Source organism: Ascidia mentula, chromosome 6, assembly GCF_947561715.1.
Source record: "Ascidia mentula chromosome 6, kaAscMent1.1, whole genome shotgun sequence".
Classification (NCBI taxonomy): domain Eukaryota; kingdom Metazoa; phylum Chordata; class Ascidiacea; order Phlebobranchia; family Ascidiidae; genus Ascidia; species Ascidia mentula.
Genome location: NC_138571.1, coordinates 16,995,663 through 17,019,570, shown reverse-complemented (window position 1 = coordinate 17,019,570; position 23,908 = coordinate 16,995,663). Strand labels below are relative to the sequence as shown.

The following is a 23,908-nucleotide window of genomic DNA, read 5'->3' as shown; positions in this document are numbered from 1 at the left end:
CTTGGCTGCGATGCCAGTGAACATTCGTTTGAAAGAGATAGAAGAAAAAACTAATAATCAAAAAAATTTAAATTCCATCATTTTGTTAATATTTGTTACCTTTTTATTTGGCAACATTTGAGTCAATCATATAGTTGTGCAGTGAGTTTAGTCTGTGACTACACATTACACATACTCCCAAGCTCGCACCGAAAAAGACCAAGACATGCAGCTCAAATACGAGACAGACGTAGAAAGAAGTCGATGTTCCTTTTTCCCAAAATTCCCTCTGAAAACTTCCCGCTTCGTTGCTTTCTTGTCTGAGTATCAGAACCTTAATTAGTGGTTCTTAACCTTTCAAACTCATCGAACTCCTTCGATTCTCTGCAAGGATTCGTCGAACCCCCGAAAACATGCAAAAATAGCAATAATTAGAATATATAGACTTAAAACGAAACGGAATACGAACTGAAATCAATCTGACACAATTTTAGTGAATTTAGGTTACAGCGTACAAGCAAAGACATTTTCGCATGCAGGATGTTATGTTTTTTCGTTTACCGCAACTAGAATGCAATGGTGTTGAAGATGGGTCGGGGAGATATGACTAAAGCCCGAGACTTTGAATTCGCATACGTGGCCAGATATGGTCGCTCTATAAAGCATATTTATCCCAGCCACGGGAATGTGTTTTAAATGCACCACAGCACGAAAAAATATGTTTTGGAACGCCCTCTTCTGCACAACAGACGCGGTTGTTCGCGGATTATTTTCGCACCGTCTGAAGCGACAGCGGGATTCATACCCGAAGTACGGTTTAAATAACCAAAACACCTTGACCTCTGTATCGAAAAATCGTTGATAGGACAAATTGTTGTTAACGTTTAACTTCAAAATCAATAAAATAATCATGTACAGAGCGTGACTCAAAAAAAATGCATTATTTAGTTCGCTATTACTTTTGGATCAGAAAATGACCAGGTTTGTGGCTCTGATGCACCAGATTTATTTAAACAAACGTTTTCAAAATAACAAAAAAATAATTATTGCGTCATTGCCAACAATAATAATCATCTATTAATTAATTTCTTGTATTTTTTTTACCAAACACTCAATGTATAAATAAAAGTACTTTAAACCACCTAAAATTCATCATAACAAACCAAATACCGCGCGAAAACAATCTTCCGAGCATTGCGGTTGACGGAAAAGTTAAATCAGATTTAACTCCGCCGTCAGTCGCTGCAAGGGAGAAAATCACGTCTTCACGGCAGGCGCCGACACCTATGAACGTCCGGCAGTTTGCCGCGATATCGAAAACCGCACCGCCAGTAACTAATGTTGAATGTGTGTGATAAATGTTTACGACAGCCATGACTACGAACGATTTTCAAATTCACGCAAGTGCCCAGCAATTACTATCTTTACTCATGCGAGTGAAAGTATTCAATGGCTACAATCCAACCTCCTCGTGCCAACTTAACTTGCGAAACTATTTAAGAGATAAATGTGACTGAAACGTTCGCTGATTTTTGTAAATCATTGGAGCTTCGTCGAACCCCTGAAACGTCGGAATCGAACCCCTGGGGTTTGATGTAACCAAGATTAAGAACCACTGACCTAAATATTTGGGAAATCGTTTGTGGAACTTTCATTCTTACGCAATGCCCAAGTTCAAATAAATTGATCTGTTTGATACTTCACATATATATGGCAATGTCACAATTCCAAATGACGGTTCCCAGCAATGTTTTGACAAGTACTTGACGGTTGCCTGCACTATTTCCACAAATACCTGACGGTTCCCAGCAATGTTTTGACAAGTACTTGACGGTTGCCTGCACTATTTCCACAAATACCTGACGGTTCCCAGCTATATTTCCACAATTACGCGACGGTTCCCAGCCATATTTCCACAATTACATGACGGTTCCCTGCAAAATGTCCACAATTAAATGACGGTTTCCAGCAATATTTACGCAAATACCTGACGGTTCCCAGCAATGTTTACGCAAATACCTGACGGTTCCCAGCAAACTGAAATAACATTCAAGTATAAAGGCGCCAGAAAACTTGAAATATTGTTGCAGATTTAGGTAAGATTCTGAGAATGAAGAGACTGGCCCGTACTGTTAAACACTTTGCCCTGTTTTATATATTTAAAACGTTTCGTCAAGTGCTTATACCATTATCAGTTGAAACTCTCGAATCTCAAGTGGTTACGTGCTAATGTTGGCAGTGCCGTCGCCAGAAAAAGAGATAGAGTGTTTAATATATCGTTACAGATCAAGACAGAGGGACATACTTGCTCTGTGTAAAGGTGGTTGTATGTTTGCACAGTGTGAGGAGTTTGTGACGAAAGATATGAAACGCTAAAATCATCTGGATGAACTGCAGTCGTTTTTGTATGTTAAATATTAAGTTTTTAAATAAGGTCACACGACTAAAAAGATAGTTCAATTGCTAACGACCATGTTATTAAATCAACAATTGCCGAAAAAACGCAGTTTCGCAATTCAGCTAACTTAAAACAGAACTCTTAAAACCCAATGTAATGGTTGTGATGTGAAACTATCTGCACGTTACTAATTTTTGTACATTCATATGTCGTGTAGAAAAAACACTAAATTTTCGATGAACAAAAAGTAAAATGCGGAATTCAATTAAACACAGATGAACAACAAACAGATAAAGTGTAATAAAAAGGGTAGTTTCCTTTTATAAAGCATATTGCTGCGTCCGACTTGACATAATCAGCATGTAACATTTCATGTTGTTTCTTGTTTAACTTCTGTAGGCCTACTTTCAAAACGCAGATGGCAAATATCAGCTGCATTCTGCTGCTTTTTCTAACTTGTCCAATTCTAAGTTTGTGCCAAAGAGCAAATCAGGTCATCCTGACTTGTGGAGGAAGCAACGAAGATCCGATACCAGGACCAGCGGGTCCTCCTGGAAAACGGGGTCCAAAGGGAGCTGTTGGGCCTCGTGGTGTCCAGGGACCGAAAGGGGAGCCCGGTGCCAATAACACCTGGGAAGACGAATTTAGAAGATTGGAAGCAAAGATGGAAGCAATGGAAACAAAACTTCAAGTTAATACAGGTATTTGTGGCATGAAGTTTGTAATATCGTATTTTTTTATCAATTAAATCGTGTTGTTTTTGTTTCGAGAATCTGTTTCTCACTTAAACTTGACAAGTTGCAAAGACGCACTGGACAAGGGTTTTAACAAGAGCGGAGTCTATTTCTTCACTAACCCTGTTTACTATCAAGGATATTGCGACATGCAAACGGACGGCGGTGGTTGGCTGGTAAATTTACATAATGAAGATTGATTAGAGTTCAATCATTTATTGTTCATTGACAAAGGTTTGTCCAAGAATGGAAAACTCTATTAGAATGAACAGGATAATGCTATGCAAACACGTTAAAAGGCACCGAAGCTCAAAAAAAACGGGATGCCTTAAATAAAATTATACAAAAAGAGCGTTTTCTATTTGTTCCTGCTCAAATTTCAACATTACGTCACGAAAAATATTCTACAACTAAACCTTACCAAAAATATTGCGTCATGATAATAAAGGCGGTTAGCCGATTGAAATATTAAACAAAAACGCACTTACTGACCAAACAAAACGTCAATTGGGTTTGTTTTGAATTTTCAGGTTGTACAGAAAAGATTTGACGGTTCAACTAATTTCTATCGGCGCTGGAAGGAATATGAAAATGGATTTGGTTCCTTGACTGGAGAGTTTTGGTTAGGTAATTCGACATTGGCATTACCCGCATCTAAATCAATAGTTTCTTTTGTTTATTTAGATTTTATCAACTCCCAACTAGGTTTCGTTCTTTAGCGCCTCCAGCGGTAGTATCAAACACTAACAATGGTAGATAGGCTTGTGTGTAAATGTGTTAGTATTTCCTCGTCGTCACGATTGTCATATATTGGGCTGCGCATTAGTGCAAGCAATGCTTTTTCATCTCCAAACACCACCAACATTTTTAAAAAACATAAACAAATAACACGTTTGTTAATTAATTAAGGCTTGGAGCTGATGCACGAACTGACAAGTTGGAAACGTCAAGAGCTCCGCGTTGACCTGCAAAATTTCGATGACACAAAGTATTATGCAAAGTACAGGTAACTACATGCGTGAGTTTGAGTGCCAAGTTTTTGAGTTCCTATTTGTACCATCTTCACAGCAACTTCAACATCGGTTCATCTGGGGAGAATTACCGTCTGACTGTTGGTGGGTACACTGGTGACGCAGGTAAGTGAGCAAACATGTTTATCTAATTAGATTGACTCAAAGGTAGTTTAATAAAGTCTCTAACTCAGAGGCGCACAACCTTTAGATTAATACCGGCCGCATCTCTCGGACTTTATTTTACCAACAGTCGCCAGTGAGTCCCAACTGACAATTACGCATTTAATTATGCCTTTAAAAGTGTAATGAAATTTTGTAAAAAATGCTTGATTTTATTATGTTTTATAACAAAGACTGACCAATTCCATAAGCCAAACATCCAAGCAAAACCTGTAAACCAAGTTTTTCACAATGCACGGCCGACAATACAAATGTAATATAAAGCATGTTTACGGCCGCAGGTGAGTTAACGACGTGCTGAATTTCACTCGTTTTGCCCATTTTTTTGCAAGACTTTTTTCCATAAAAGTCTGCGTACTTTTGAAGTAAATATACGAGCCAATCACTTGTGTGGCGGTTAATAAACATTTTTTTATCATTTGTGAAATTCGCCAGCCGCCAAAATCGAAAGTTAAAAATAAATCGAAGAAATGTCTCCAAGAACTAAAATTTTTACGAAGTCTGAATGCGCAATACTAAAAAATCGGAATTAAAAAATAATGTGTTTCGCAATTATAGCGTTATTGGCACATTTGTCTATGTTACTCACAAAATGCGTTAAATCTCTATATATTAAACATTCACTGCTCTCAATTATATGCCAGGTGATTGGCTGGTTAACATCTGAACCGCAAACTAAACTTTTAAAAATTTGCACCAATAGGTGATATGCTGGATTTTCACAATCAGATGCCATTCTCCACACATGACCGAGATCATGATTCATATGGTGATAACTGTGCTGTTAAATACCATGGAGCTTGGTGGTATAAGAATTGTCATTTCTCCAACCTGAACGGAAAGTATTACAAGGAGGAGACAAGAGCATCCGATTCGAACGTTTGGTATTCGGTATCTCTTAAACGTTCGGAAATGAAAATAAGACTTGTGATGTAATAAAACTGAAGATAAAACGAAACAAATCAATGGAAACTATTTACGTGATTTAATAAAAATAAGAAATTGTCTTAAGTTATATGCTTGTGCAAATTCAGAAGAAGTAACAATATATTACCCGCATATACTTATTACCACCACGATCGCATCGAATTTGAAATTGTGTTTGTTTCATGCTGTGAATATTTTGTAAATACTTTGCTTCACAAATCATCAGATGTAAAATAATATACATGGAACATTAAAACATGGAACCTATTGTTTTTTGTGTCATTATTCAGATAAGCGGAAGAGATCTTCAGGTCACTGTTTAGCGTTAAGTGCGGCGCCCGCCCTGCAGACCTTGTCAGGCAGGGAGTTTGACTGGGGGGTACATCTGACAAAGAGTAACGCAGGTGTAAGTAGAGCTCAGCGAGGACGGAAACCTTGCGTAGAATAGGACAAACTTAGTTTTGATTTTCAGTATAAATACAGACCGCGAAAGCGTGGCCTAACACCATTTTAAACTTGCGAGTTTCAAGCAAGATGTGTCAGAAAAGTCAGATAACCAAGTATTTCGTTAGTTTCTACGTCACGAAACCTGCTAAATACTGGGACTGTTTTGCGATAAAATTGATGTTGTGTTTCTTTGGATTGTTCGTATTGAAATGACTTTAAACCATGGAATGAAAAGATTCGATACCAAGTCCACATTTATTTATAGGACGTGTAATTGCAATAAGCACACCACAAAAATAATAACCACACACAGGTGGTCACAGATGGATTGGGGCCGATTTAACAAATCACGTGACAGTGGCATGTAAACGTCATCACTGTCGTATGGAATGCATGGGGCGTGACCACAGCAGTTGCAAACAGTCTTTATTCAAATTTTGCATTATGCGTTATGTGAAAACCTGTTTGTGACTCGTGTACGAAACCAACCACTGTGGCCATCAAACACGAAGTTGGGCACTAAGCCAACAGCTTACATTTTCCTAGTATTGTGATCATAGCAAATAAAAATATATTGTTATATACGCTAATACTTGCGACATCTAACGACAAATTGAAAATGTTATATTATTTCCACTAATATTTTATCCAACACCAACAAGAACCACCCCCTTAAGCATTTACACGCATAAGATTAGACTATGGTCTACATGCGTTTTCTTTCAAAATCTGTTTGTGGCTCAAGTAATCACTTGCCATGAAATGGAATTCCTGTCATATTTTAATAACTCTGCGGAAGACAAATATACATTTGTAAGAAAAACACTCTTTTTTACCAAAAGCGTGTGTCTCGAGCCGCTATTAATAAATCAAGCTCAAACAAATGGGAATTTTCGTAGTGTTTGTGTTTCCGTCGCGTCTCCCATTCTGCTCAACATTGAATACAATTGCGTGTTGTGTTCTATGTGATGGGTGACGGATCTGGCACCGCAATATATTTCCCTTGCAAAATTGTGGACGAGCTGTTCTTGCATAAGATTGGGTCTCAAAACAGATTTATGTGTGTGCTGTTGTATAGTGGACCTCCAAGTCAGTTGTACGAACATAATGACTTCCTATTTCTGTCAGACATCGCTCCAACGTTGATGTCGCCACTTAGTGGTTTACGCAATGACATTTTAGCATCATAAACACGCATCGCATCGTAGGTCCTGTAACATTGTGCATTTTTCATATGCTTGTGGACAAGCCTGATGAATCCATTTGTGAACCCCTGACTAAGGCATTTGCCAAAGCATTTATAAGTGAGTTGATATAAGTGAACGAAAACTAACCCAAGATAAACATTTTTGTTTTCCCGTTGATGTTGAGTTTCTTTGAATTGTTCGTGTCGAAATGACTGTAGGCTAAACAATCAACTAAAATGTTCGATTACACAGCGGTGCACAACCTGCGGCCGCGGACGCTATTTTTTGCGGCCGTGCACATTTATATCAAAATATATGCATTGGCGGCCGTCGTTGCTTCTGAAACTTGTTTTTCTAGCGGTCTCAAGAGTTAAGCTATTGATTAGGTCCATTTCCATTTCCGCGTTATACACATACGTTCGCTGTAGCGAGTAGTAACTGGAGCAGCCACCGCAACCGAGACAAAGCGCAACAATAGGGATGGTGACGTCATAAAACATTAATAGCATATCGGTGAATTGTCAAGTACGCATGTGCAGTTGTCGAAAAGCTAAACAGTGGAATCGCTCAGTCATGTCGCTGAAACGCAAAAGGCTGTTAAAACAAGAGAAAAGCATTTAATCCCAAATGGGAAGTGGATTGTTTTATGATGGAGACGTGAACCGAGCGTGCAAGAACAAGGCAGTCATTGAATAATTCGACATTTTAGTACATTTTAATATACGTAATTTGGCAAATGTAAATAATAAATAGTGCACATTTTTTCAGATATGGAATCATTTCCATTCCTTTCTAATAATGCTCACGTCAACTTATCGTAATTATCAGGGGTATATCGTTGAAAAAATAGTATATTCAGTGGCGGCCGTTAGCACACAGTGGTGTGTGTGATGCGGTCGGCAATAGTAAAAAGGTTGTGCACCCCTGGATTACAAGAACGCATTTATATGACAGTTAATTGCTATCAGTTTTCCGCACGGTGGTAGTAATCACACAGGTAGTCACAGATTGATTTTGACACATTATACTGATGATGACAACGGTTTGTGACTCGTGTACGAAAACCTATTGCTTGCTATAAAAATAGCTTTCCTAATATTTTTGTTATGCCTTCGGATACAAAGATACTGCAGCTACAAAATCGGGCCTTTTCTTCCGTAATATCTTTTGCCACGATCCATAATTCATGGTCCTTCTATGCAGCGCTAGAATTAAACTTATTTTGCACGGTAATATATGCTTACATACCGTAGTGCACACATATTAACAAAATAACCATAATTTCGAAAAAAAGATAGGTTAAAACAAATTCGTTGCTATGTGCGTAAGTTTGGTAATGAATAAACAATATGAGGTGGCCATTCCAAAACCCACACACAAAAACGCAAAATTCTGTGTGATGAGGTTGTCATACCCACACCGTATCAACCACCGAGTCCAACAGGAATTGACGCGATTCGATTACCGCTGCACAGACAAGAAGACTGTATAGTGTGTGGAACATAATTCACACAAACTTGCGGAGACTTTTCCATTCAAAAGAAGACCTTTCGTCCGTCGTTAACAAACTCCCATATTCGTGCGGTCGATCCTACATTGGATATCAAGAAACTTGTGGACACGCATCGCTGAACATCAACGATCAGCAAAGTTGAAAGTTGAAAGTGTGCAAACACGTGCTCGACAACCCGACTCACAGAGTTAAGTTTAGTGACCTCAAATCTTGCATGGACGAGAGACATGTATCGTCTCCTGCTCATGGAATCGCTGCACAAACAACTGTTTTTTCAAAAACCTTGTTTCTGTGCAAAATTGTTGCTCAATATTTGGTGGAAAGATATAGAAAGAAATGTATTTGTATGTTTGGTATGGTATGGTTTAAAGTTTGGTGCGTGTACAATTTTTGTGGTGCTTCAAATCGGCGGTACGTACGTTAAATTGCAATTTCAATGAAAATTACGTCAGTTCCGGTGCGTTGCTGTCACGGCCATCTATTATGTTTTATATTGGACACAGGTGTGTGTGAATTTACCGAACCAACTAAAAAACTGTTTCTAACACGGTATCATGTTGCAGTGTTTAAACAACACGACTAATTTCTTCATAAAGGTTCGATGAGAAGCATGGATTTAATCGCTTTGTTTTCTTACGTCATTTATAGCAACTATATAGCAGTTTAAGTCGTTTAGCGATCTGGGTATTGCAGCGGACAATGACAAGTTTTAACAGTCATTGCGTGACATTCGCTTTTTCCTTTTCCACTATGTGTCGCTGCTGCTCTAGCAATGTCACGTGATCTTACGTTTCAAATCGCAGTGCAGGGCACGTGTTCAATTGCATTCTCTATTATCACTGTAACAAGACTATCAACACTGAGTCTCTATAAGCTATTCGCCGGGGATTAGAATTTATTTCCAAAAGCCTGATGAAAAACTGTTATTCGAATTGAAGTGTTTGTCATTGTGCATTCTACAAAGAGACAGTTGTAATTGACATTTCGGCAATTATTAGCCAACAGGCCTTTCGCCTCCAAAGGGTCATTGTGCCTATATTGGCCACAGTGGCTGATCAAGTTTGGGTGCCAAGCCTTGGCTGCGATGCCAGTAAACATTTGATTTAAAAAAATAACTAAAAACTTAAATTTGAGTAATAAAAATTCTTTATTTTGTTTACATGGTTTTCATTCATTTGCGAACATTTGAGCCAATCATGTAGTTGTGCAGTGAGTTTAGTCTGTGACTACACATTACACATACTTCCAAGCTCGTTACTTTTTCCCAGTGTTCTTGCAGAAAACGTCCAGCTTCCCCATTCAATATAAAAACTCCAGGCAAGTTTTGTCTACGATCGGAAGTCGAACTCAAACCAATGCTTTCATGATCACGGTTTATTATGTAGCAATCAGCAACAATATTTACGGAAATATTTTTGTGGAATTTTCATTCTTATGCAATGCCCAATTTCAAATAAATTGATCTGTTTGATGATTCACAGCAATATGGCAATGTCACTATTCCAGTATATTCCCTTGTGTTTTTGTGCACCCCTTCTTTGGTAAAGGAAATTACATGAAACTTGCACGTAAGAGGGAATGGTTTTGACGAATCTGTTGCTTCGCTTGCACAAACATATTACTTACCAAGGTTTGACCTTCTGTATAGTTCCTGAGAGAAACTTCTTATGGCTTTGCTAATGAACCCAAAGGTTCCCAGCAATATTTCCACAAATGCGTGACGGTTTTCAAAAAATATTTCCATGTGTGTTGTCTGTTCCTGTGTAAAATGTGAACATATCTACTTTACAAAATATTGAGCGTAACTTTTCGGGGAAAATCTTAAACATATACGAAAGCAAGGTTTAAGTCATATAGCGATGTGGATATTGCAGCGGACAATGACAAGTTTTAACAGTCATTGCGTGACATTCCCTTTTTCCTCTTCCACTATGTGTCGCTGTTGCTCTAGCATAGTCATGTGATCTTACGTTTCAAATCGCACTGCTTAGCATTACAAGTTGAGTTAAGATCAGTCTGTTACTGTTCAATTGCATTCTCTATTATCATTGTGACAAGCAAATCATCACTGGGACTCTATAAGCTATTCGCCGGGGATTGGAATTTATTCCCTAAAGCCTGATAATAAACTGTTATTCGGATACAAGTGTTTGCCATTGTAAATTCTACAGAGATACATTCAGGCAATTATTGGCCAACGGGCATTTGTCCTCCAAAAGACCTATTGCGCCTATAGGGGCCACAGTGGCTGTTCAAGCTTGGGTACCAAGCCTTGAACATTCAATTAAAAGGGATAGAAGAAAAACTAATAATTAAATTATTTAAATTCCATTATTTTGTTATTATTTGTTACCTTTTTATTTGCGAACATTTGAGTCCATCATATAGTTGTGCAGTGAGTTTAGTCTGTGACTACACATTACACATATTTCCAAGCTCACACCGAGAAAGAGCAAGACATGCAGCTAAAATACGAGAGAGAGACGTAGAAAAAAATCAACGTTCTTTTTTCCAACATTCCTTCAGAAAACGTCCCGCTTCGTTGCTTTCTTTTCGGAGTGTCAAACCTTAATTAGTGGTTCTAAACCTTTCAAACTGATTGGAACCTCTGCAAGGATTCGTCGAACCCCGAAAACATGCAAAAATAGCAATAATTAGAATATATAGACTTAAAACGAAACGGAATACGAACTGAAATCAATCTGACACAATTTTAATGTGTTACTGTGTACAGGTGTGTACAAATCAAAGACATTTTCGCATGCAGGATGTTATGTTTTTTTGTTTACCGCAACCAGAATGCAATGGTGTTGAAGATGGGTCGGGGAGAGATGACTCAAGCCCGAGACTTTGAATTCGCATAATATTCCATATGATCACCATACGTGGTCTGATATTGTCGCTCTATAAAGCATATTTAGCCCAGCCACGGGAATGTGTTCTGATTGCATCACAGCACGAAAAAACATGTTTTGGAACGCCCTTTTCTGCACAACAGACACGGTTGTCTGCGGATTTTTCGCACCGTCTGAAGCGACAGCGGGATTCATACCCGAAGTGCGATTTAAAACACCTTGACCCTCTGTGTCGTAAAATCGTTGATAGGACAAATTGTTGTTAACGTTTAAATTCAAAATCAATAAAATAATCATGTACAGAGCGTGACTCAAAACAAATGCATTATTTAGTTCGCTATTACTTTTGGATCAGAAAATGACCAGGTTTGTGGCTCTGATCTACAAGATTTATTTAAACAAACGTTTTCAAAATAACAAAAATAAATATTGCGTCATTGGCAACAATAATAATCTATTAATTAATTTCTGGTAATTTTTCACCAAACACTTAATGTATAAATAAAAGTATTTTAAACAACCTAAAATTCATCATAACAAACCAAATACCATGCGAAAACAATCTTCCGATCACTGAGGTTGATGGAAAAGCAGATTTAACTCCGCCGTCAGTCGCTGCAAAGGAGAAAATCACGTGTTCACGGCATGGCGCCGGCTCGTATGAACGCCCGGCAGTTTGCCGCGATATCGAAAACCGCACCGCCAGCCACTAATGTTGTATGTGTGTGATGAATGTTTACGTCAGTCATGACTACGAACGATTTTCAAATTCACGCAAGTGCAAAGCAATTACCATCTTAACTCATGCGAGTGAAAGTATTCAATGGTTACAATCCAACCTCCTCGTGCCAACTTAACTTGCGAAACTGTTTAAGAGAAAAATGTGACTGAAACGTTCGCTGATTTTTGTAAATCATTGGAGCTTCGTCGAACACCTGAAACGTCGCAATCGAACCCCTGGGGTTTGATCTAACCAAGATTAAGAACCACAGACCTAAATATTTGGGAAATCTTTTGTGGAACTTTCATTCATACGCAATGCCCAAGTTCAAATAAATTGATATGTTTGATGATTCACATCAATATGGCAATGTCACTATTCCAGTATATTCTCTTCTGTTTTTGTGCGCTCTTTCATTAAAAAGGAAATTACATGAAACTTGCACGTAAGAAGCAATTACCCCCGTGGAGACACCGGAAGTGTTTTTGTGTTGATGCATCGTCATATGTACCAAACCAAAATGCATCGTCATATGCACCAAACCAAAATGTTTATTTTTTGAGAGGCATTAAATTCAGTTACCATTATGCAGTTTCCGTGTTTATCCATTGCATTGATACGAAGAACGTTGGTTCGATGGAATCACATTGCGCCTTTTGCCGATGTCTTTGACATTATTTCCGAGGTTTGAGTGCCGATACCAGTCCTGATTGCATCCTGTACGAGTGGTTTTGACGAATCTGTTGCTTCGCTTGCACAAACATACTACTTACCAAGGTTTGACCTTCTCTATAGCTCCTGAGAGAAACTTCTTGTGGCTTTGCTAATGAACCCAAAGGTTCCCAGCAATATTTCCACAAATGCCTGACGGTTTCCAAAAACATTTCCATCTGTGTTGTCTGTTGCTGAGCAAATAGTGAAAGTATTGACCTTACAAAATATTGAGCATAAACTTTCGGGGAAAATCTTGCACACATACGAAACCAAGGTTTAAGTCATATGGCGATGTGGATATTGCAGCGGACAATGACAAGTTTTAACAGTCATTGCGTGACATTCCCCTTTTCATCTTCCACTATGTGGCGCTGCTGCTCTAGCATTGTCACGTGATCTTACGTTTGAAATCGCAGTGCATGGCATTGCAAGTTGAGTTAACATCAGTCTGTTACGTGTTCAATTGCATTCTCTATTATCATTGTAACAAGAACATCAACACTGAGTCTCTATAAGCTATTCGCCGGGGATTGGAATTTATTCCAAAAAGCCTGATAATTAATTGTTATTCGAATTAAAGTGTTTGTCATTGTAAATTCTGCAGAGAGACAGTTGGAATAGATTTTCTGTCAATTATTGGCCAACAGGCCTTTCGCCTCCACAGGATTTGTTGCGCTTATAGGGGCCACAGTGGCTGATCAAGCTTGGGTGCCAAGCTTTGGTTGCGATGCCAGTGAACATTAGACAAAAATATAGAAGAAAAAACTATTAATTAAAATATATAAATTGCATTATTTTGTAAATATTTGCTACCCTTTGATTTGGCAACATTTGAGTCAATCATGTAGTTGTGGAGTGAGTTTAGTCTGTGACTACACATTACGCATACTTCCAAGCTCGCAACTACAAAGAGCAAGACATGCAGCTAAAATAAAAGAGAGAGACGTGGAAAGAAGTCAACGTTCTTTTATCCCAACCTTCCTTCAGAAAACGCCCAGCTTCGTCTTCCAATATAAAAACCCATGCAAAAATCGAACTCAAAACAACGCTTTCATTTGCACAGGTTTATTATGTAGCAATCTGCAGCAATTACTATTACGTGTTACACCCAGGGTTATTATCGACAACGCAAGTATGATGCTTTTTACGTCGACATTTCTAATGCATTTCACACTTCGTCCGATCTTGAAGATATATTAATTCGTCAGAATGATTGGACTTTTCTGAAGGTAGTCCATCAGAAATCGTTTACCACCGCGCCATGTCACTAATAATCCGTAATGGTTGAAGAAATAGACCCGTTAGGACGCAAAACATAAACAAAAAACAAGCACGCAAGTCCGAAGGAAACACGCGTCTTGGAAAAGGGCAGAGTTTTATTTTCAAAAACACTGCTTGTGGAAATATGCACAAATTCCAGAAATAAGCATGGTATGGAAACCCTCTTTATAATCAACACCAAATCACAGTTTCGTCTCATACCACAAGAAATTTGCCATCCAGACAAAGTCCAAATTTTGATTGATTTCGCAGTATCAGAACTTAAATATTTGGGAAATCTTATGTGGGAAATTGTTTCATTCTCACGCAATGCCAACTTCAAATAACTTGATCTTTTTGATGATTCACGTAAATATGGCTATGTCACTATTCCAGTATATTCCCTTGTGTTTTTGTGCGCCCTATCATTGGTAAAGGAAAATACCTGCAACTTGCACGTAAAGGCATTTTACCCCGTAGAGACAACGGAAGTGTTTTTTGTGCTAATGGTCGTCATATGTATACAACCAAAATGTTGATTTATTTTTTGTGTAGCATTAAATTCAGTGACCATTATGCAGTTTCCCGCGTTTATCCATTGCATTAATACGAAGAACGTTGGTTCGATGGAATCACATTACGCTTTTTGCCGATGTCTTTGACATTATTTCCGAGGTTTGAGTGCCGATACCAGTCCTGATTGCATCCTGTACGAGTGGTTTTGACGAATCTGTTGCTTCACTTGCACACACATATTTATCACCAAGACTTGACCTTCTGTATAGCTCCTGCGAGAAACTTCTTATGGCTTTGCTAATGAACCCAATGGTTCCCAGCAATATTTCCACAAATGCATTACGGTTCCCAAAAATATTTCCAAGTGTGTTGTTGAGCAAATTGTGAACATATTTACTTTGCAAAGTATTAAGCGTAACTTTTCGGGGAAAATCTTGCATATATACGAAACCAAGGTTTAAGTCATATAGCGATGTGGATATTGCAGCGGACAATATCAAGTTTTAGCAGTCATTGCATGACATTCCCTTTTTCCTCTTCCACTATATGTCGCTGCTGCTCTAGCATAGTCCCATGACCTTACGTTTCAAATCGCAGTGCATGGCATTACAAGTTGAGTTAAGATCAGTCTGCTACGTGTTCAATTGCATTTTCTGTTATCATTGTAACAAGAACATCAACACTGAGTCTCTATAAGCCATTCGCCGGTCATTGGAATTTATTCCCAAATGCCCGATAATTAACTGTTATTCGAATTAAAGTGTTTGTCATTGTAAATTCTACAGAGAGACAGTTGGAATAGACATTCAGGCCATTATTTGGCAACGTTTGAGTCCATCTAATAGTTGTGCAGTAAGTTTTAGTCTGTGACTACACATTACGCATACTTCCAAGCTCGCACCGAGAAAGAGCAAGACATGCAGATAAAATAAAAGAGAGAGACGTGGAAAGAAGTCAACGTTCTTTTTTCTCAACCTTCCTTCAGAAAACGCCCGGCTTCGTCTTCAAAGAAAAACACCATGCAAATGTCAAACTTAAACCAACGCTTTTATTTGCACAGGTTTATTATGTAGCAATCTGCAGCAATTACTATTATACGTGTTACACCCAGGGTTATTATCGTCAACGCAAGTATGTTGCCTTTAGATGTCGACATTTCTAATGCATTTCACACTTCGTCCGATCTTGAAGATATATTAATTCGTCAGAATGATTGGACTTTTCTGAAGGTGGTCCATCAGAAATCGTTTACCACCGCGCCATGTCCCTGATAATCCGTAATTGTTGGAGAAATAGACTCGTTAGGACGCAAAACCTAAACAAAAAACAAACACGCAAGTACAAAGGAAACACGTGTCGTGGAAAAGGGCACATTTTTATTTTCAAAAACACTGCTTGTGGAAATATGCACAAATTCTAGAAATAAGCATGGTATGGAAGCCCCTTTTATACCTGACACCAAATCACAGCTACGTCTCATACCACAAGTAATTTGCCATCCAGACAAACTCCAAACTTTGTTTCATTTCGCAGTATCAGAACTTAAATATTTGGGAAATCTTTTGTGGAAATTTCATTCTTACGCAATGCCCAAGTTCAAATAACTTGATCTGTTTGATGATTCATATAAATATGGCAATGTCACTATTCCAGTATATTCCCTTCTGTTTTGTGCGCCCTTTCATAGGTAAAGGAAAATACCTGAAACTTGCACGTAAGAAGCAATTTCCCGCGTAGAGACACCGGAAGTGTTTTTTGTGCTGATGGTCGTCATATGTACCAAACCAAAATGTTGTTTTATTTTTTGTGAGGCATTAAATTCGGTTACCATTATGCAGTTTTCCGTGTTTATCCATTGCATTGATACAAACAACATTGGTACGATGGAATCACATTGCGCCTTTTCCAACGTCTTTGACATTATTTCCCAAGTTTGAGTGCCGATACCAGTCTTGATTCCATCCTGTACGAGTGGTTTTGACGAATCTGTTGCTTCGCTTGCACAAACATATTACTTACCAAGGTTTGACCTTCTCTATAGCCCCTGCTAGAAACTTCTCATGGCTTTGCTAATGAAACCAAAGGTTCCCAGCAATATTTCCACAAATGCATTACGGTTCCCAAAAATATTTCCATATGGGTTGTTTGAAATATTGACCGCAACCTTTCGGGGAAATCTTGCACAGATACATAACCAAGGTTTAAGTCATATAGCGATGTGGATATTGCAGCGGACAATGACAAGTTTTAACAGTCATTGAGTAACATTTCAATTTTCCTCTTCCACTATGTGTCGCTGTTGCTCTAGCAATGTCACGTGATCTTACGTTTCAAATCGCAGTGCATGGTATTACAAGTTGAGTTAAGATCAGTCTGTTACGTGTTCAATTGCATTCTCTATTGTCATTGTAACAAGACTATCAACAATGAGTCTCTATGAGCTATTCGCCGGGAATTGGAATTTATTCCCAAAAGCCTGATAATAACCTATTATTCGAATTAAAGTGTTTGCCGTTGTGAATTCTACAGAGTGACATTCGGGCAATTATTAGCCAACAGGCCTTTCGCCTCCAAAAGACTCGTTGCGCCTATAGGGGCCACAGTGGCTGATCAAGCTGTGGTGCAAAGCCTTGGCTGCAATGCCAGTGAACATTCGATTTTAAGAAATAACTAAAAACTTAAATTTGAGTAAGTAAAATTCTTTATTTGGTTTACATTGTTTTCATTTATTTGCGAACATTTGAGTCAATCATATAGTTGTGCAGTATTTCCAAGCTCGCACTGAAAAAGAGCAAGAAATGCAGCTAAAATAATAGAGAGAGACGTAGAAAGAAGTCAACGTCCTTTTTTCTCAGCGTTCTTGCAGAAAACGTCCAGCTTCCACTTTCAATATAAAAACTCCAGGCAAGTTTTGTCTACAATCGGAAGTCGAACTCATACCAATGCTTTCATGTGCACGGTTTATTATGTAGCAATCAGCAACAATATTTACGGAAATAATTTTTGTGCAACTTTCATTCTTACGCAATGCCCAAGTTCAAATAAATTGATCTGTTTGATGATTCACATCAATATGGCAATGTCACTATTCCGGTATATTCTCTTCTGTTTTTGTGCGCTCTTTCTTAGGTAAAGGAAATTACATGAAACTTGCACGTAAGAGGGAATTTCCCCCGTGGAGACAACGGAAGTGTTTTTGTGTTGATGCATCGTCATATGTACCAAACCAAAATGTTGTTTTATTTTTTGTGAGGCGTTAAATTCAGTGACCATTATGCAGTTTCCCGTGTTTATCCATTGCATTGATACGAAAGAACGTTGGTTCGATGGAATCACATTGCGCCTTTTGCCGATGTCTTTGACATTATTTCCGAGGTTTGATTGCCGATACCAGTCCTGATTGCATCCTGTACGAGTGGTTTTGACGAATCTGTTGCTTCGCTTGCACAAACATACTACTTACCAAGGTTTGACCTTCTCTATAGCTCCTGAGAGAAACTTCTTGTGGCTTTGCTAATGAACCCAAAGGTTCCCAGCAATATTTCCACAAATGCCTGACGGTTTCCAAAAACATTTCCATCTGTGTTGTCTGTTGCTGAGCAAATAGTGAAAGTATTGACCTTACAAAATATTGAGCATAAACTTTCGGGGAAAATCTTGCACACATACGAAACCAAGGTTTAAGTCATATGGCGATGTGGATATTGCAGCGGACAATGACAAGTTTTAACAGTCATTGCGTGACATTCCCCTTTTCATCTTCCACTATGTGGCGCTGCTGCTCTAGCATTGTCACGTGATCTTACGTTTGAAATCGCAGTGCATGGCATTGCAAGTTGAGTTAACATCAGTCTGTTACGTGTTCAATTGCATTCTCTATTATCATTGTAACAAGAACATCAACACTGAGTCTCTATAAGCTATTCGCCGGGGATTGGAATTTATTCCAAAAAGCCTGATAATTAATTGTTATTCGAATTAAAGTGTTTGTCATTGTAAATTCTGCAGAGAGACAGTTGGAATAGATTTTCTGTCAATTATTGGCCAACAGGCCTTTCGCCTCCACAGGATTTGTTGCGCTTATAGGGGCCACAGTGGCTGATCAAGCTTGGGTGCCAAGCTTTGGTTGCGATGCCAGTGAACATTAGACAAAAATATAGAAGAAAAAACTATTAATTAAAATATATAAATTGCATTATTTTGTAAATATTTGCTACCCTTTGATTTGGGAACATTTGAGTCAATCATGTAGTTGTGGAGTGAGTTTAGTCTGTGACTACACATTACGCATACTTCCAAGCTCGCAACTACAAAGAGCAAGACATGCAGCTAAAATAAAAGAGAGAGACGTGGAAAGAAGTCAACGTTCTTTTATCCCAACCTTCCTTCAGAAAACGCCCAGCTTCGTCTTCCAATATAAAAACCCATGCAAAAATCGAACTCAAAACAACGCTTTCATTTGCACAGGTTTATTATGTAGCAATCTGCAGCAATTACTATTACGTGTTACACCCAGGGTTATTATCGACAACGCAAGTATGATGCTTTTTACGTCGACATTTCTAATGCATTTCACACTTCGTCCGATCTTGAAGATATATTAATTCGTCAGAATGATTGGACTTTTCTGAAGGTAGTCCATCAGAAATCGTTTACCACCGCGCCATGTCACTAATAATCCGTAATGGTTGAAGAAATAGACCCGTTAGGACGCAAAACATAAACAAAAAACAAGCACGCAAGTCCGAAGGAAACACGCGTCTTGGAAAAGGGCAGAGTTTTATTTTCAAAAACACTGCTTGTGGAAATATGCACAAATTCCAGAAATAAGCATGGTATGGAAACCCTCTTTATAATCAACAACAAATCACAGTTTCGTCTCATACCACAAGAAATTTGCCATCCAGACAAAGTCCAAATTTTGATTGATTTCGCAGTATCAGAACTTAAATATTTGGGAAATCTTATGTGGGAAATTGTTTCATTCTCACGCAATGCCAACTTCAAATAACTTGATCTTTTTGATGATTCACGTAAATATGGCTCTGTCACTATTCCAGTATATTCCCTTGTGTTTTTGTGCGCCCTATCATTGGTAAAGGAAAATACCTGCAACTTGCACGTAAAGGCATTTTACCCCGTAGAGACAACGGAAGTGTTTTTTGTGCTAATGGTCGTCATATGTATACAACCAAAATGTTGATTTATTTTTTGTGTAGCATTAAATTCAGTGACCATTATGCAGTTTCCCGCGTTTATCCATTGCATTAATACGAAGAACGTTGGTTCGATGGAATCACATTACGCTTTTTGCCGATGTCTTTGACATTATTTCCGAGGTTTGAGTGCCGATACCAGTCCTGATTGCATCCTGTACGAGTGGTTTTGACGAATCTGTTGCTTCACTTGCACACACATATTTATCACCAAGACTTGACCTTCTGTATAGCTCCTGCGAGAAACTTCTTATGGCTTTGCTAATGAACCCAATGGTTCCCAGCAATATTTCCACAAATGCATTACGGTTCCCAAAAATATTTCCAAGTGTGTTGTTGAGCAAATTGTGAACATATTTACTTTGCAAAGTATTAAGCGTAACTTTTCGGGGAAAATCTTGCATATATACGAAACCAAGGTTTAAGTCATATAGCGATGTGGATATTGCAGCGGACAATATCAAGTTTTAGCAGTCATTGCATGACATTCCCTTTTTCCTCTTCCACTATATGTCGCTGCTGCTCTAGCATAGTCCCATGACCTTACGTTTCAAATCGCAGTGCATGGCATTACAAGTTGAGTTAAGATCAGTCTGCTACGTGTTCAATTGCATTTTCTGTTATCATTGTAACAAGAACATCAACACTGAGTCTCTATAAGCCATTCGCCGGTCATTGGAATTTATTCCCAAATGCCCGATAATTAACTGTTATTCGAATTAAAGTGTTTGTCATTGTAAATTCTACAGAGAGACAGTTGGAATAGACATTCAGGCCATTATTTGGCAACGTTTGAGTCCATCTAATAGTTGTGCAGTAAGTTTTAGTCTGTGACTACACATTACGCATACTTCCAAGCTCGCACCGAGAAAGAGCAAGACATGCAGATAAAATAAAAGAGAGAGACGTGGAAAGAAGTCAACGTTCTTTTTTCTCAACCTTCCTTCAGAAAACGCCCGGCTTCGTCTTCAAAGAAAAACACCATGCAAATGTCAAACTTAAACCAACGCTTTTATTTGCACAGGTTTATTATGTAGCAATCTGCAGCAATTACTATTATACGTGTTACACCCAGGGTTATTATCGACAACGTAAGCATGTTGCTTTTTACGTCGACATTTCTAATGCATTTCACACTTCGTCCGATCTTGAAGATATATTAATTTGTCAGAATGATTGGACTTTTCTGAAGGCGGTCCATCAGAAATCGTTTACCACCGCGCCATGTCATTGATAATCCGTAATTGTTGAGGAAATAGACCCGTTAGGACGCAAAACCTAAACAAAAAACAAACACGTAAGCACAAAGGAAACACGTGTCTTGGAAAAGGGCATAGATTTATTTTCAAAAACACTGCTTGTGGAAATATGCACAAATTCTAGAAATAAGCATGGTATGGAAACCCTCTTTATACTGCATGACGGTTTCCAAAAATATTTCTAATTGTGTGTTGTCCGTTGCTGTGTAAATTGTGAACATATTTACTTTACAAAATATTGAGCGTAACATTTCGGGGAAAATCTTAAACATATACGAAAGCAAGGTTTAAGTCATATAGCGGCGTGGATATTGCACAATGACAAGTTTTAACAGTCATTGCGTGACATTCCCTTTTTCCTCTTCCACTATATGTCGCTGCTGCTCTAGCATTGTCACGTGATCTTACGTTTCAAATCGCAGTGCATGGCATTACAAGTTGAATTAAGATCAGTCTGTTACATGTTCAATTGCATTCTCTATTATCATTGTAACAAGACTATCACCACTGAGTCTCTATAAGCTATTCGCCGTGGATTGGAATTTATTTCCCAAAAGCCTGATAATAAACTGTTATTCGAATTAAAGTGTTTGCCATTGTTAATTCTACAGAGAGACATTCGGGCAATTATTAGCCAACAGGCCTTTCGTCTCCAAAAGGGTCATTGTGCCTATAGGGGTCACAGTGGCTGATCAATCTTGGGTGCGAAGCCTTGGCTGCGATACCAGTAAACATTTGATTTAAAGAAATAACCAAAAACTAAAATTTAAATCATTAAAATTCTTTATTTTGTTTATGTTTTTTCCCATTCATTTGCGAACATTTGAGTCAATCATATAGTTGTGCAGTGAGTTTAGTCTGTGACTGCACATTACACATACTTCCAAGCTCGCACTGAAAAAGAGCAAGACATGCAGCTAAAATACGAGAGAGACGTGGAAAGAAGTCAACGTTCTTTTTTCCCAACCTTCCCTCAGAAAACTTTCCGCTTCGTTGCTTTCTTGTCTGAATATCAGAACCTTAATTAGTGGTTCTTAACCTTTCAACCTCATCGAACTCCTTGGATCCTCGGCAAGGACTCGAACACCGAAAACATGCAAAAATAGCAATAATTAGAATACATAGACTTAAAACGAAACGGAATACGAACTGAAATCAATCTAACACAGTTTTAATGTGTTACTGTGTACAACTGTGTACAAAGCAAAGACATTTTCGCATGCAGGATGTTATGTTTTTCGTTTACCGCAACTAGAATGCTATGGTGTTGAAGATGGGTCGGGGAGAGATGACTATAATGTCCGTGATTTTGAATTCACGTAACATTCCATAGAGGTCATCACCATACGTGTTCAGCAATGGTCGCTCTGTAAAGCATGTTTATCCTGGCCACGGGAATGTGTTTTGAATGCATCACAGCACGAGAAAATATGTTTTGGAACGCCCTTTTCTGCACAACAGACGCAGTTGTTCGCGGATTATTTTCGCACCGTCTGAAGCGACAGCGGGATTCATACCCGAAGTACGGTTTAAATAACCAAAACACCTTGACCTCTGTATCGTAAAATCGTTGATAGGACAAATTGTTGTTAACGTTTAACTTCAAAATCAATAAAATATTCATGTACAGAGCGTGACTCTAAACATATGCATTATTTAGTTCGCTATTACTTTTGGATCAGAAAATGACCAGATTTGTGGTACTGATCTGATCTACAAGATTTATTTAAACAAACGTTTTCAAAATAACAAAAAAGTAATTATTGCGTCATTGCCAACATTAATAATCATCTATTAATTAATTTCTGGGATTTTTTAACCAAACACTGAATGTATAAATAAAAGTATTTGAAACCACCTAAAATTCATCATAACAAACCAAATACCATGTGAAAACAATCTTCTGATCACTGATGTTGATGAAAAGCAGATTTAACTCCGCCATCAGTCGCTGCAAGCGAGAAAATCACGCCTTCACGGCATGGCGCCGGCTCGTATGAACGTCCGGCAGTTTGCCGCGATATCGAAAACCGCACCGCCAGTCACTAATGTTGTACGTGTGTGATGAATGTTTACGTCAGCCATGACTACGAACGATTTTCAAATTCACGCAAGTGCACAGCAATTACTATCTTAACTCACCCGAGTGAAAGTATTCAATGGTTACAATCCAACCTCCCCGTGCCAACTTAACTTGCGAAATTAAATATTTTTAAAACACCAGCTGCACTGATGAGACCCTTTTAGGTCGAAACAGTGGCCATCTGTTTGCAGCTACACAAATTAAATAATTTTGTTTCTGCAATTTGTTAAAGAGAAAAACGTGACTGAAATGTCCGATGGTATTTGTAAATCATTGGATCTTCGTCGAACCCTTGAAACGTCGAAATCGAACTCCCGGGGGGGTTTGATCGACCCCAGGTTAAGAACCACTTACCTCAATATTTGGGAAATCTTTTGTGGAACTTTCATTCTTACGCAATGCCCAACTTCAAATAAATTGATCTGTTTGATAATTTACATTAATATGGCAATGTCACAATTCCAGTATATTCCCTTGTGTTTTTGTTCGCCCTTTCTTTGGTAAAGGAAAATACATGAAACTTGCACGTAAGAAGCAATTTCCCCCGCAGAGACAACGGAAGTGTTTTTGTGTTGATGCATCGTCATATATGTACCGAACCAAAATGTTGTTTTATTTTTGTGAGGCATTAAATTCAGTAACTATTATGCAGTTTTCCGCGTTTTTCCATTGCATTGATACGAAGAACGTTGGTTCGATGGAATCACATTGCGCCTTTTGCCGATGTCTTTCACATTATTTCCGAGGTTTGAGTGCCGATACCCTGCAGTCCTGATTGTTTCCTGTACGAGTGGTTTTGAGGATTCTTTAGCTTCGCTTGCACAAATATATTAATTACCAAGGTTTGACCTTCTGTATAGCTCCTGCGAGAAACTTCTTGGCTTTGCTAATGAACCCAAAGGTTTC

At 38.4% G+C, this 23,908-nt stretch overlaps 1 protein-coding gene across 1 annotated transcript; it reads left to right on the top strand.

Moving 5' to 3' along the window:
* Positions 1-2,795: 2,795 nt before the first annotated feature.
* On the top strand, positions 2,796-5,240 carry LOC145907331 (ficolin-2-like). Its single transcript, XM_082994753.1, has 6 exons — positions 2,796-3,078; positions 3,148-3,287; positions 3,642-3,738; positions 4,021-4,117; positions 4,180-4,247; positions 5,008-5,240. The coding sequence occupies exons 1-6, from the start codon at positions 2,796-2,798 to the stop codon at positions 5,238-5,240; spliced, it is 918 nt and encodes a 305-aa protein (XP_082850879.1).
* The last annotated feature ends 18,668 nt before the right edge of the window (positions 5,241-23,908 follow it).